This window comes from Neophocaena asiaeorientalis, unplaced genomic scaffold (assembly GCF_003031525.2).
Source record: "Neophocaena asiaeorientalis asiaeorientalis breed wild unplaced genomic scaffold, Neophocaena_asiaeorientalis_V1.1 scaffold681, whole genome shotgun sequence".
NCBI lineage: Eukaryota > Metazoa > Chordata > Mammalia > Artiodactyla > Phocoenidae > Neophocaena > Neophocaena asiaeorientalis.
The window spans coordinates 922,117-936,005 of record NW_020172271.1 but is presented as its reverse complement, the minus strand read 5'-3'; the positions used below and the strand labels follow the sequence as shown (position 1 = coordinate 936,005).

General features: G+C 40.6%; 1 protein-coding gene across 5 annotated transcripts in view; it reads left to right on the top strand.

Moving 5' to 3' along the window:
* AHCYL2 (adenosylhomocysteinase like 2) overlaps positions 1-13,889 on the top strand; it is a 164,369-nt gene that overhangs the window by 101,032 nt on the left and 49,448 nt on the right. For 2 of the 5 annotated variants that reach the window (XM_024762824.1, XM_024762808.1), the window contains exon 1: positions 11,703-12,080. The exons of 2 other annotated variants lie outside the window; for them this stretch is intronic. In XM_024762824.1, the coding sequence (XP_024618592.1) occupies positions 12,024-12,080 (57 nt within the window). In that variant the 5' untranslated portion in view covers positions 11,703-12,023. Of the gene's footprint in view, positions 1-4,162; positions 4,235-11,702; positions 12,081-13,889 lie in introns of those variants that run through there. One more of the 5 variants, XM_024762815.1, reaches the window with a different exon arrangement.

Genomic DNA, 13,889 nt, shown 5'->3' with positions numbered 1-13,889 from the left:
TTACAGGATATTGAATATAGTTCCCTGTGCTATACAGCAGGACCTTGTTTTTATCTATTTTATATATAGTAGTTTGTATCTGCTAATCCCAAACCCCTAATTTATCCCTTCCTCTCCCCATTTATTTAATAACAGATTGTGCAGAAAACATCAACAGGAGTACCAAGAACCTAGTACTTTGCCGATCACTGACATATTTTAAGGGTTGGGCTCTGCTCTAGCAGTGAAATAGTCTTTTGGCCTTGATTTGTTTCTAAAAGCTTCATTATGATGCAGATCATAATAGATTACAGTTGATGCAGATCAAGCAATGGAAAGCAGATTGTATATTCTTTCAGAGATAATATTATAATTAAGGATTAAAACCCTACTAAGGACTCACCACAAATAAGTCATAGCTTTGGTCAGTAGTGTATAACTAAGCCCCTAAAGGTATAAAATAGTGTTCCAAATCCTACAAAGTGGACATAAATGTATTTAACACATTGGTTATGCAAGTTGCCCCAGAGTACTATAAGGTATATGTACAGCATACAAAATTGGACAATTTCTTAAGCCCTTACCATATGCCGGACACTATAGGCAAATCAAAGCTGGCTAAGCCCCCGAAGAGCCTGAACTAATGAGGGACAGCACATATACCAGTAACTGTAATATGAGGAAAGGTGAAAATAGTGATGTGACCAAGGAGCAGTATTAGAGAAAAGGGAGATTCCTTTGTTTTTTAGGTTAGATTCCATGGCAGAACAATCATTTGAGCCGAACCTCGAAGAATTTGTTTTTCATCTTTGGGGTGTTTTTTTGGCCATGGTGTGTGGCATGTGGGATCTTAGTTCCCCAACCAGGGATTGAACCTGTGCCCCCTGCAGTGGAAGCACAGAGTCCTAACCATTGGACCTTCAGGGAATTCCTTGAAGTATCTGAATATGTGAAGATGATGGAAGTGAAGGCAGAATGAATGCATTTCAGTCTGAGAAAATGGCATGAGCAAAGGCATTGAGGTGGGAAAGGAGACGGCATAACAGTGACACAAGTAAGAGCTACCATTTATTAAGTACTCAGTGTATGCAAACTTTTAAAATCCTTGCATCAATCCTGTGAGATGGCTATTATTATTTCCACTGTACAGATTATAAAACTGGATGGTTGGAAAGGTTAATTACATGACAGCCAGGATACAAACCTGGGTCTGTTTAACTCCAAAACCAGAGCTCTTAGATGCTCTGCTGTACAGTCTTCACATTCAGGAAATAACAGGTAATACAGCTTACCTGGGGATACAGAATATTTAGGGATGAGTAGTGGAAGATCCTATTGGAAAGGATTTATAGAGGGTTTTTAGGAGGCAATGAAAATGGACAGGGAGGGAGAGATGAGATGCTTGGTGTCGTAGGACTCAAAAATAATTGGCAACTGATTGTTCTAGAAACTAGGGAAAAGGGAGAAATCAAAGATGACTGAGGTTTTTATATTTGGATGACCGAGGGAACAGTGGTACAAAAGTAAGGAGAAGAAACTATTGTTTGAAGAGTGGGGGGAAAGGAAAGATGGAGCAATCCTTTTGATTTTAGATATGTTGCATTTAAAGCCCAGATGAAATTCCCTGGCGGTCCAGTGGTTAGGACTCACCACTTTCACTGCCGCAGCCAGGGTTCAGTGCCTAGTTGGGGAACTAAGATCCTGCAAGCCGCAGCGTGACCAAAAGAAAAAAAATGTCAAATGAAATACATCATTGGAAATTTAGGCAACAAATGTTAACTTCTCATTTTATTAAGAAGTTTGGATTGGGCTTCCCTGGTGGCGCAATGGTTGAGAGTCCGCCTGCCGATGCAGGGGACACGGGTTCGTGCCCCGATCCGGGAAGATCTCACATGCCGCGGAGCGGCTGGGCCCATGAGCCATGGCCGCTGAGCCTGCGCGTCCGGAGCCTGTGCTCTGCAACGGGAGAGGCCACAACAGTGAGAGGCCCGCGTATCGCAAAAAAAAAAAAAAAAAAAAAAAAAAAAAAGACGTTTGGATTAAAAGGAAGACCAGACAGAGGACAATAACTGGAGGTTGCTGAGAGCTGAAGCTTTATCGAAATTGACAATCTGATTACAGAGGGCTTTATCAAAATTGAAACCCTGACCCCAAATCTCTCCTGCATTTCATCGACCTTCTGTATCTTGCTGTCACTCAAATTGCTTCACTCCATAGCTCCTCTATGACCACAGCTTCCTTTACTTCCACCCCTGCTGTTCTCTTTTCTTATTGCATTTGATCTCTACCTGTCCTGTGATCTCTAATCCTTTGACACCTCTGCATTCATCTGGTCCAACAGTCCCCTTCTGTTTTCAATTGCCTTTCTCTCCAGTCCGGACCTCCAGGTCAGTCATTTGAATTCTGCCCTTTCTGGCATCTTGCAATAACATCTCTTTCCCTAGAAGTTACCTTCCTCTCCTCCATTCCATATCCAAAAGACCATTCCTTTAACCGACGAAAGCCCAAAAGGGCAATGAACCTGTAATCACAATCACAATATTATGACTATCAGCTCCAGAGAAATTATCCTCTGCAATGGGAATTAACACTGTAAGGAGGCCCTGGTTTTGAAGGGGACCAGAGCAGGCATATCTTGTTGGGCTTCGTTTGTGCCTGAAATCTATGGTACTCTTATTGGATAATATACTCTAGGAATTAATTAAGAAGGTAAATAGATTGGGTCACCTTTTCTCTAGTTTTGTCTTATTTCCAAACTTCTGAAGTGTATAAGGAGAAGGGAGCTGGTATGGGGACATAAGGAGGAAGCAGCTTCTGAGGTCCCTTAAGGTGATAGTGTATAAGACTACTGTGTTGGCATCCTGTTTCTTTCTGAAACCAGACCTGTGAGTAAAAAACAGCATTGGATAGGGACTTCGAGGCAGCATTAGTCTTTTTTTTAAAAATTGAAGTACAGGGAATTCTCTTGTGGTCCAGTGGTTAGGACTCTGGTTCTCACAGCTGGGGGCCCTGGTCGGGGAGCTAAGACCCCACAAGCCATGCAGCACGATGAAAAAAAATAATTGAAGTTAGTTGATTTGCAATATTATATTAGTCTCAGGTGTACAACATAGTGATTCAATATTTTTATAGATTATACTCAATTGAAAGTTATTTTAAAATATTGGCTATATTCCCTGTGCTGTACAGTATATCCTTGTAGACTCACAGACGTAGGGAACAAACTAGTGGTTACCAGTGGGGAAAAGGAAAGTGGGGTAGGGGATTAAGGATCACAAACTACTATGTATAAAATAGACAGCACTAGTCTTGATTGGAAACCCTGGCTCCCCCAAACCTACCTACGTTGTGGTAGCTCCTGACTAGCCTCAGGGAAACAGGTAATTTACAGTGGGCGCCTATCTTTTGGTAGCTGAAGACCCTTAGACTTTCATGTATATAGCACAGGGAGCCAGCAGAGGGAGTTGTGGTCCTAGAACTTTCTTCAGAGCTTCTAAGTTCTGATTTTGCAAGAGATCTTCCCTGGCTCCATCCAAATCTCCTGTGCAATAAGAATTTAACTTGAGATATGCCTGAGTTTGGTGCCAGATCCCTGGTGTGAGCAGATGGGGAGCTTCCGCATAACTGTTTAAACTTGAAAGCCATAAGGAACTCTTGATCCCAGGGAAACGCCTGTTTACTGTGCAGATCCAAATCAAGCAACTCTCAAGAAATGGGTGTGCCTCCTTGACCTCAGTCCTTATTGATCTTGGTATCAGTACGTCCAGTGATGCGTGCTCAGGGGCGGGAGAAAGTTAACAAGTGCCTTATGGGGGGGGGGTTGGAAAAAGAGGAAGCCTGACTGTTGCTGCAGGAAGTCCCCACGGGGGAGGTGGGGATACTGTCTGGGTAGCATTGAACAGTGAGTGTCCTGTAGGAACCTTGGGTGCCTGGGTGTAGTGCCTGGGTGTAGAGCCTTGCATCGGCTCTGATTTTGAATCAGAAGATCTGCAGCTGGCCGGTAGGGGATTTATCAGACAGTTGACTAATGATCTTGATTTTAATAGGAAGCCTCTGTGAAAGGGGATGCAGCTTCTGCTAGATATTGTGAACTTCTGAATCACTAGGTTTGGCTCTGCTTTTGGGCACTCAGAAAACCCTGGCATTTCCAAACCACTTTCCCTTTTGCTTCAGGACATAGATTACTCAAGCCTGCACTATGGAGAATGGGGACGGTAATGAGGGCACCTCAGCTTTTCACGTGCCTGAGTGGATGGTGAGTTCTTTGGTCACTTTGCTTTTCCTTCTGTTTCTTGATAATGAGGCAGCCATTTCTGACAGGCGATAGGGATCGCTGTGAAAAGTCCCTACCAAGACCTGTGATTGGGAAAACAGTTATTACTCTAATTTCTGATTAATTCCTATGTCCTGGGTCACCCTTGCAGCTTTCCTTTCTTTTTTCTTAAAAAAAAAATACATTTTTAAAAATTATGAGTGAGCTGGGAAGGTCTGAGAGCTGCGTGGCCAGAGTCAGCTTATTGCCTGGTTGTCTGGGCTGGGGTGAGCTTCCCCACTGCTGCTGGTGTACTGCGTGGATTGTGTTATACTGTGATTGCTTTGCATTCTATTTGCAAACTAATGCTTAGTTTACTTCTCATGAGGGTAAAGAAAAAGAATAGTGAGGGGAAAAAAACCAAAAACAACTTGTAGAAATGGTGCTCTCTCTCAAGCCTGAGAAGACTTAAGACATTTATCCCCTATCTGCCCATTTTTCTCCCACCAGCCAAAACAGTTCCCCAAATATTCTTTATATGTGTGTTTCTAAAAGGCAGGAAATATATAGCTCTCTTTTTTAATTAATTAATTAAAAAAATTTTTTGGCCATGCCGCAAGGCACATGGGATCTTAGTTTCCCAACCAGGGATCGAACCCGTGCCCCCTACAGTGGAAGAGTGGAGTCTTAACCACTGGACCACCAGGGAAGTCCCTATATAGCTCCCTTGGTACTATTTTTCAAAATATCTTTATTGCCTGATATTTTTAATATAATTATAATAAGGACTTAATTTGTTGATAAGAACTAGCACATAAAACCTAATATTTTAGATCCAATTTTAACTTTTGATTTAAAAACAGCAACCATCCTTATGTTCCTGATTTCTTATAGTCTATATACTGCTTATGTTTTTTAATATATATATATATATATATATACACACACACACACACACACATATATAATATATATATTAAATGTATATATTTTTCCCCGTTGAAAACTGGTTAGACTGTATACAACATATTCCAAATTCTTTTCAGTGTTTATGGAATTATGGGCTTAGAGAAATAACCATCAGTAATGAGACTGATATACAGTAGACCTAACAAAGGCCCAACTGACTAGCCCATGTTTCAACTCCCATAACAATTATTATTTTTGTTGCGGTTATTCCTCTTGTTGTTCTTAATGTTGTTCCAGAACCTTGTGCTCAGTTTTAAGACATTTGATCAAAAGAAATCCTACCCATCCACAAGCTTATTTCAAATAATGCAGTGTTTTAGAACTAATGGAAAAAATTCACATAATAATTCTAGTTGGATTTATAAGTTTGTTTTTGAATCTCCAGCACTCACTAATAACAAGAAGGGGAAGCAGGAATTCTGGTTTTCTTAGGTGAGGGCTCACATTAAGATATTAAACCTTTGGTGCTTCTATAAAGGAATATTACAGAAGAATTCCGCAGAACACTGGTGTGTCAATTCAGTCAACGGAAGTGTGATAGTTAACTCTTATTCTCGTAAGTAATACATCTCGAGCTGTCTTATCTGCTGAGCACATCCTCTCAAGAGGAGCTCCTACTGGACTTTTACCTACTCACCTTCTTTTTATTTAAGTGAACAAGATAACTGTCCTAAAGGAGTTAGTGTGACCATTGCTCAAGCGATACCACCTAAGACTTCCCAGCTTTTAAAAAACGTTCTTTAATAAAGCACAGCTCTGCTTTGTTTTCAATATGGCACCTCTTTTACTTAGCGATTTCCTGGCGCTTCTCTCTCAAAAACCAGCAAAATACCTTTGATCAGTAGATTTTTCTAAGAACAATGAGAAAAAGTAGGGAGGGGCTGGCCTCAATTACTCAGTTTTTTCATCTGTTGTCTTTCCCTTGCCCAAGATTAACCTCTTGAGGCTTTCTTTCAGATACCACATAGTTGTTAAGTTCTCACCTGGTCTGAAAGTGCTTCGTTAGGCTGCCACCAGTATCCACTTAGCCACCGCAGTGAGCCACTGAGCACCCTCTAGTGTGTTGCCTATAGATTTCCAGACTTTACCTGTAACGTGTTAGAGTGCCTTTTAATCCCCAAGAGGAAACCCTGGAGCCAGTTCCCAGTAGTGGGTCAAAATTTCCATTTAAGACAGCTTTAACAAATAACTCATGTTCCAGTTTACATATTAATGTAATGAATTTTCCACTGAGACTATCCTTGCCCCCAAAGGAAGTATGACAAGGCTCTCAAACCTTCTTTCAGGGGGAAAATTTAGCAGAGAAGGTGCATTATAATACCTCCCTTCTTGTTAATGATCAGTAGCAAAAAGGGACTGGCATACCCCTCAGAGAATAGGACTCAAGACCACAGACAGCAGTTGACAATACTCACATCACTGACTCCCAGCAGGGAAATAAGCCAGGACGAAGTTTGAAGAACCCGTCTTGAGAATTGACAAGGTAGAGCTTCAAGTTAACATTCCATCATTCACTGGAAAACTTCTGCTAGAGCCTCTGCTCCCCAGCTATTTTCATGTGAAAGATTTTCTTAGCTTTGTTCAGGCAGTTTTACTGCTAAAAGGTTGGGGAACTCATCCTTTTAAAGACTGTCTTTATTAATATATTCTCACTTCCCCTGAGAAATCTTTAGTCCCTAGTGGTAGGTGAAAATACCTCCTCTTATGTGCATGGAGATCAGCAGTAACCTTTTCTTAAGTTTCTACATCTTAATATTTCCTCCTCCCACTCAAGCTCTTTGTAGTACTGGGTACTTTTCCATAGGAAATCTAATTCACTTTCTTGAGTACCCAGCCAGCTGGTTACCCGATTTTCTTTCGGCTAGAAGTAATCCCTTTTATAGATGAAGAATTTGTTCCAGCAGCTGATTTGGCTTGGAAGGGAGAGATGTCTCTAAGAATGCTTGAACCATATCTAGTTGGAAGTGAGACAAAAACATTTAAGGTATCTGGTAAATGGCCGTAGAGGTAGCTTCACTATAACTCTGGGTCAGGATTGACACTTAAAGCAAAGACCCATTTGAGAAACTGATGAAAACTACGGACCCTCTCCCTAGGAAAATATACACATATACAACATTTTGCATTCTGTTTCAGAGCATCTAGACATCCATGGACTCTAGGTGAAGAACTTTTGACCTAAAGAAATAGAAATGTTAATATTTTATATTTGTGTATCATTATGTTGCCTCTAAAACCTTCTCACATACATTATTGTATTTTCTCAGCATACATTTGAGATAGACAAAGTAGGTATTATTGTTCCTATTTTACAAATGAGGATTACAGATGTTAAGTACTAGAAATGTTAAGAAATGGAGATACAAAAAAGAACCTCTGATCACCATCCTTTGTAGTACTACTTTCTGTACTTGAAAAGGAATTAATTTGTTATTTCTTGGCGTGCTCTTCTGTAGGGTAAATAGATCTCCTATCCTCCCCATGAGTCCTATTTTTCTTAATGTGTTAACCATCTATTCTTAGCCTTAAATTGTAGAAATCAGAATTAGACCCAGTTCTCTTTATATCCTGTGTTGTGTATAAAGAAAGGATCACCTCATTCCATTCTCTGACCTTTGAAATAACCTTTTCTTTTCTGCCTATGAATATGCCTCCATGGTCATAGCCATAGATAGGATAAAATGGTTGGTTAAGGAGAGAGTTAAGAGAGTTAGGGCGAATTGATTCATGCTTGCAGAGAGTGTTAGAGCAGTGGTTCTCAAACTGTGGTCCCCAGACCAGCAGCAGCAGCACCTGGAAACTTGTTAGAAATGCAAAATTTTGGTCCCCACCCAGATTTACTAAATCAGAAACCCTGGGGTGGGGCCTTGCATGTTTATAAGCTCACTGGGTGATTTTGATGAACCTAAAATTTGAGAACTACTTTGATAGATAAACTTGTTAAGTGGTAAGGCTTTTCCTGTCAGTCATAGTATCCTAAATTGCCTTCTGGCTGTATTTGGTATAGAGCTGCAGCTCCCTCTGCTCAGGCCTAGTGACATAAGCCATTAGACCAAGGACTTCCTTTTCACCTGAGTGAAGAAAATGAGGAACCAGCTGAGAGTGTTCTAGGGTGAATATCCTTGGTTAGGAAGAGCAGAAGTTTAGAGACTCATAAAGCAAGCAAAAAGATATTGGTCTGTCTCATTTCATGAAATTGTGAATAAGAGATCAAGATTGTCATGGATAATGGTGAACATCGATATTTGAGTTCAATTAATTTCCGTTTCAACTTTTGGTAGTGGCATTGAGCAAAGTTGCCAATTAAAGTGCTGTTAGATTTCAAATTCATATATGATTTAGCCATTACAGACTTGTGGTTTGATCAGAGCCCCAAAATTATCTGCGATGATGTCCTTTCTGAAACCCAATCCAATAAGAAAGTAAATTTAAGGAGCAATTTTAAATTAAATAAATTTATGATAAATTAAGAGGAATGACATGTATACACTGATGTGTATAAAATTGATGACTAATAAAAAAAAAGAGGAATCAGGTGGGGCTGGTACACCCAGGGGAGTTTTTGGTCTTCTGATCAATATCATAAGTTTTGGTGTAGTGGAAAGAGCTTCGACTCTGGCGTAAACACAGGCTCACATTCTAGTCCCACTTACTTGCTGTGAGACCTCAGGCAAATCATTTGTTCTCTCAATACAGTCATTTGTACTTTCCTAATTTGTCAAATGGGGATAATTATGCCAAATTTTTAAGATTCTTATACTGATTAACAGAAGTAACATAAACACAGGCCTGTGCATAGTAGGCTCTTAATAAATATTAGTTCTCCTCCCCTTATTCTGTTCTTCCAGGGACCTTTTCACTCAAAATGAAGATTATCCTAAAAAAAAGAATCTACCATTTTATGTTCTTTCTTGTGCTCAACAAGTACTCATTTTTTAAAAGAAAAATCATATCTGGGATTTTATAGTTAGGGAATTTAAAATGGTATAGCTACAAAGAACATGAACAAATCCAAATAATTTCCAAAGCTATTATCTTAACACCATCTATATGGATGACATTGGGGGAAATACAGAAATGATTCACAACTGAGGGCTGGTTCAGAGGGCTTGTTTTCTAATGGGGAGATCAATATGTAACAATCTATTATGAAGACCAGAGGAAATAAGGTAGAGAGAATGAATTAAAATAGATGTGGAAGGATCTTTGACTTCTGCTGGGATCTAACTAACCTAATTTTTTTTTGGGATCTTCCCGGACCAGGGCACGAACCCGTGTCCCCTGCATCGGCAGGCGGACTCTCAACCACTGCGCCACCAGGGAAGCCCCTAACTAACCTAATTTGATTGCCTGATTCCTGGTCCATGCAGCGGTGATTTTCTGTGGCATTGTCAATATGACACTTTCAAGGGTCACATTCCAATAATGAACCTCTTTTCCATTTGCTGACACATCTGTCGGCATGCAAATGTTAACATCACTAACCCCCTTTCATCTTATATTCAAATTCAAAAATAAATTACCTGTTCTCGGGCTTCCCTGGTGGCGCAGTGGTTGAGAGTCTGCCTGCCGATGCAGGGGATGTGGGTTCGTGCCCCGGTCCGGGAGGATCCCACACACCGCGGAGCGGCTGGGCCCGTGAGCCATGGCCGCTGAGCCTGCGCGTCCGGAGCCTGTGCTCCGCAACGGGAGAGGCCACAACAGTGAGAGGCCCGCGTACCGAAAAAAAAAAAAAAAAAAAAAAAAATTACCTGTTCTCTCTAGGGTCAAACTCCCACATCCTGGAGATGAGCAATGATAGTAAATTACTGAAAATAACAAGCAGATAAACAAATAAATTGAAATGGTCTCTGGGGAAATGCAGGACGCATAATTGTCTATTAGATATACAGCCAGTAGTTTGTTCTCCTACCCTTCTCATCTGTTCCATCAGCCTTCTCAGGAGAATATGTCTCTCCAGCTCCTTTCTCTACACTGGTCACTCTTATCATGCATTAGCCCATAGCATCTTTCCATGATTAATAGGCAGTCACCTCTGTGCAAGATTTTGTTTTATATCTTCTGTGGAATATTTTTATGAATTGTAAAGTTATCAGATTTATCGTGGCATAAAAGTCTCTACAAACTAGCTCCTGTTTTTTCTTCAGCTACATGCCCTGCTACTTCTAACTTCCTGTATACATGTACTTGGTTCTTTGTCATACTGGGCTCCTGGCAGTTCCGTGTTCCTTTTGCTCTGTGAATATTGCTCTATGTACCTAGAAGGGCCACCCTACTTCACTCATCTTGAAAATTCATTCTCCTGAGTCGAGTATCAGATTAAACTCCTCTTCTAGGAAAACTTGCCTAACATACCCTGCTGACTTTATGTCACCATGTTATATGCTGCCACTGAATCTTGAACACATTTCTATTATAAGTACAGGCTTGTATATCTTTCTGTACCTGTGACTGACTATTCCATGAACTATTTGAGAGCAGGAACTATATGGTTTTTTCTACATTTTTAACTCCTGACACTCTAGGAACCCAATAAGTTTCTGATACATAAATCAAAGAATCAATCAGAGTCTATGCCTCCATTAAGGGAGAAAAGCTGTACACATAAAAACAAATCTTTCATTTATTTATTCATATATATATTTAGTACCTTTCTCCCTGTGCCAAATGTTGTACTTGGCAGGAAGAATAAAAGGATGAGTAAACGTGATGCTTGACCTGGAGGAGCTCACTTTCTCATGGAGTAGCAGACATGTGATCCCTCATTTCAGTGATGCTAAGACATTACTGATCATCACGTGTGCCATTATGTTATGGACAAGCACTCATTCTAAAGGAAGAATTCAAATCACATTCCCACCCCAGTCTCTGTAACATATAGTTGAATGTAGCTTTCCTATTCACTGGGTCCCTTTCAGAAACCAACAAATAAATAATGTGATTCTTTGCCCTTTCATTTGACTCTACTTGATATGCAACAAGGTCATTATGATTCTGGGGGCCCTGAGGAAATAGAAGACTCCCTATGCCAGTCACACTTTCCACAAAACACAGTTTTTGAAAAAAGCAAGCAGATCACTCGACACCTAATCAGCAACAATCTTGAGATGGAACTAGAAACCGAATGTCAAAACCTGCGTAAAAAGATGAACAATTAAGAGTAAAGCAGTGGTCTGAGAAAGTTGATTTTCTTGGTGACAGAGCTGAAACCTGTGTTCGCAGTTTGACTAACCCAAGGACACAGAGTGTAGGTTAGGGGCTGCCTGAGCACTTGGCTCCTTTTTTTTTTCTTACCATCTTTATAAATTCCCTCATTGTTTTAGTGGCTCTGTAGTTAATTTTTTTCTAATGAGACTAGGTTAACTAAAGTCATCTGACATGGAAAAGGAGGAGGTATGGTTAAAAAGGAAGCTAATTAGCAAGTTAATTATAGCAGGTAAAAAAGTGCACCGGTTATATAAATAAGCTATTGTTATGCACATGCAAGTTGGGCCTTGTCAAGGGACTTGTTAAGGTTTAGAGGTCAGAGGATCCGTGTAATTAGGTGTTTAGGGGAAAAATAATAATAATAAAAGCAAAACAGCCACCAGAATTAGGAATGGCTGATGAGCCACTAACAGAAATGCCTTATTAAATTGGGCTCTGCTGCTGGAGGGGTCGTTGGAGTGCTTCAGGGTTTCCAGGGAAGGCACCACCACCAAAACAACGAAAAGAAAAGCTAGCTGGAACCAGAGCCAACAGAATTGCTGATGAGGAAAGTTTAAAGGCCTAGACACAAGGGCCCCTGGACTGGAGAGGTGGCAGTAGGGCTGGTGATGTCACTATGCTGAGCAACAAGAAGAAATACATTGTCAATGGCAACTCTGGGATTAAAGCCCAGGTGAGGCTAAGCTCTTATTTACCAGTCTTGCTGCCGCTATAGCCACTGTTGTAAAAGGCCAGCTGCTTTTGCCCTCTTTCCTGCTTTCGTCCGTTCTTCTGGCGTAACGTGAGCTGCTCCTCTCCTAATTCTCTTTCCCTTCCTCGCCTTGATGCCTGTTGGAATTAGGCAATTTTCTCTCAAATGGATAAGGAGGGTTCCCTTAAAGGACTCTCTGATTTCAGATAAGGTAGGAAAGTTAGAGGTAGAATCTACCAGAGTATCCCAACTGGGGTGGGAAGATTACTGTTCTACAAGTAGGAGTGAAAAATGTAATGGCATGTAACTATTAAGGGGAGGTGGGCACCAAGGATGGGTTGTCAGTAAAAGATAAACATTTATTTCTTGGGGCAATTGTATAACTTACTCTATATAAGTGATTAGTCTCTTTTTAATATTCTTCTGTCTTAAAGAAACTTGAGTTCAGTGTCTGACAAGTAAACAAGATTTAGAACCCTATGTCTCTGAGTGCAGAAAGCCTACATAGCCTAGTCTTTAGTGCCAAAAGATAGCCTAAACTCGGGAATTCCCTGACGGGACAGTGGTTAGGGCTCTGCACTTCCACTGCAGGGGGTATGGGTTTGATCCCTGGTCTGGGAACTGAGATCCCACAAACTGCACAGCACAGCCAGAAAAAAAAAAGATATCCTAAACTTGACCTGGGTAGGAGGAAGTACTGTAAATGGAGGGGACTTTATAGAGAAGAGAGCTCAGTTTAAGGTAACTGGTTTGAAATGATGGCGCAGCTAGATGGCTACATGGTTTGGTATTGTTGGGGTAAACGGTTGTGTGCCCACCCACCCCATCCTACAAATCTAGAGAAGTAGAGTGACTGGTCCCCTCTAGTGGTGTGTGAGTGCGAGGGGGTGGTACATAATCGAAGGCAGGGTTTGTCTGTTACTCTTTTTTAAAAGTAGGCACTACTGACATTAGTGACTCATTGTGGCCTTTGGAAAGTCAATGACTACTCCTTTTCCTAGATGGGCCTCTAAAAAAGAAAGACATATTATTGTCTTCAACAAGGTTGGTGAAATGGAAGCCAGTGTTTTGAGCTTGACTGCTACTCCCCTCCCCATCTTCTCACCCACCTTCTTCCCCTTCCCCACTTTTTTTTTTTTTTGCCCTTAAAAATTCTTTTAACTGTAGACTTGGCTTATGATTACCATATTTACTTAATAGTCAATCAAGTACAGACTCTGAAGATAGAGTAAGATTCATCGTTTTGGCACATGGCTGCCTATTATGTGTCAGGCGTTTTCGCCTGAGGATATAAAGGTGAATAAGATACATGGCTCCTGCCTTTATGGAGCCTAGTTTGTACAGGATACAGGTAGATAGTTGTATTCACTGTGATAAGAGAAGTACATGGAGGTTCATCCCATGGAAGTGCATAAAAGGGCACTTTATCTTTTTGGAATAAATTGCTACTTCAGTAAAATAATTAATTTTGCCATTTTTCATTTTGGGAAATGCTTCTAATCCAAAGAATTTTCTTATTGCTGAAAACAATTTGCAAACTCTAAAGTACTACACAGGCTATATTTGTTGTTATAGCTATGAAAATGCTATAAATTCCCCTAAAAGGCATGCTAAGCTAATTTGATTTGGCATTGGTCCCCTTGTCTGAATACTCAAATGACTCAGTAGTTACCTCTAACTGCAGGAAATGTGGCCGACAGTTGCTGCTTTCATTCTGGTATGCCGTATCTGTGTTCTGCCCATCAAGGAACCATCTTTTTATCATGAAAGGCAGAATCAGTTGTCAGATCT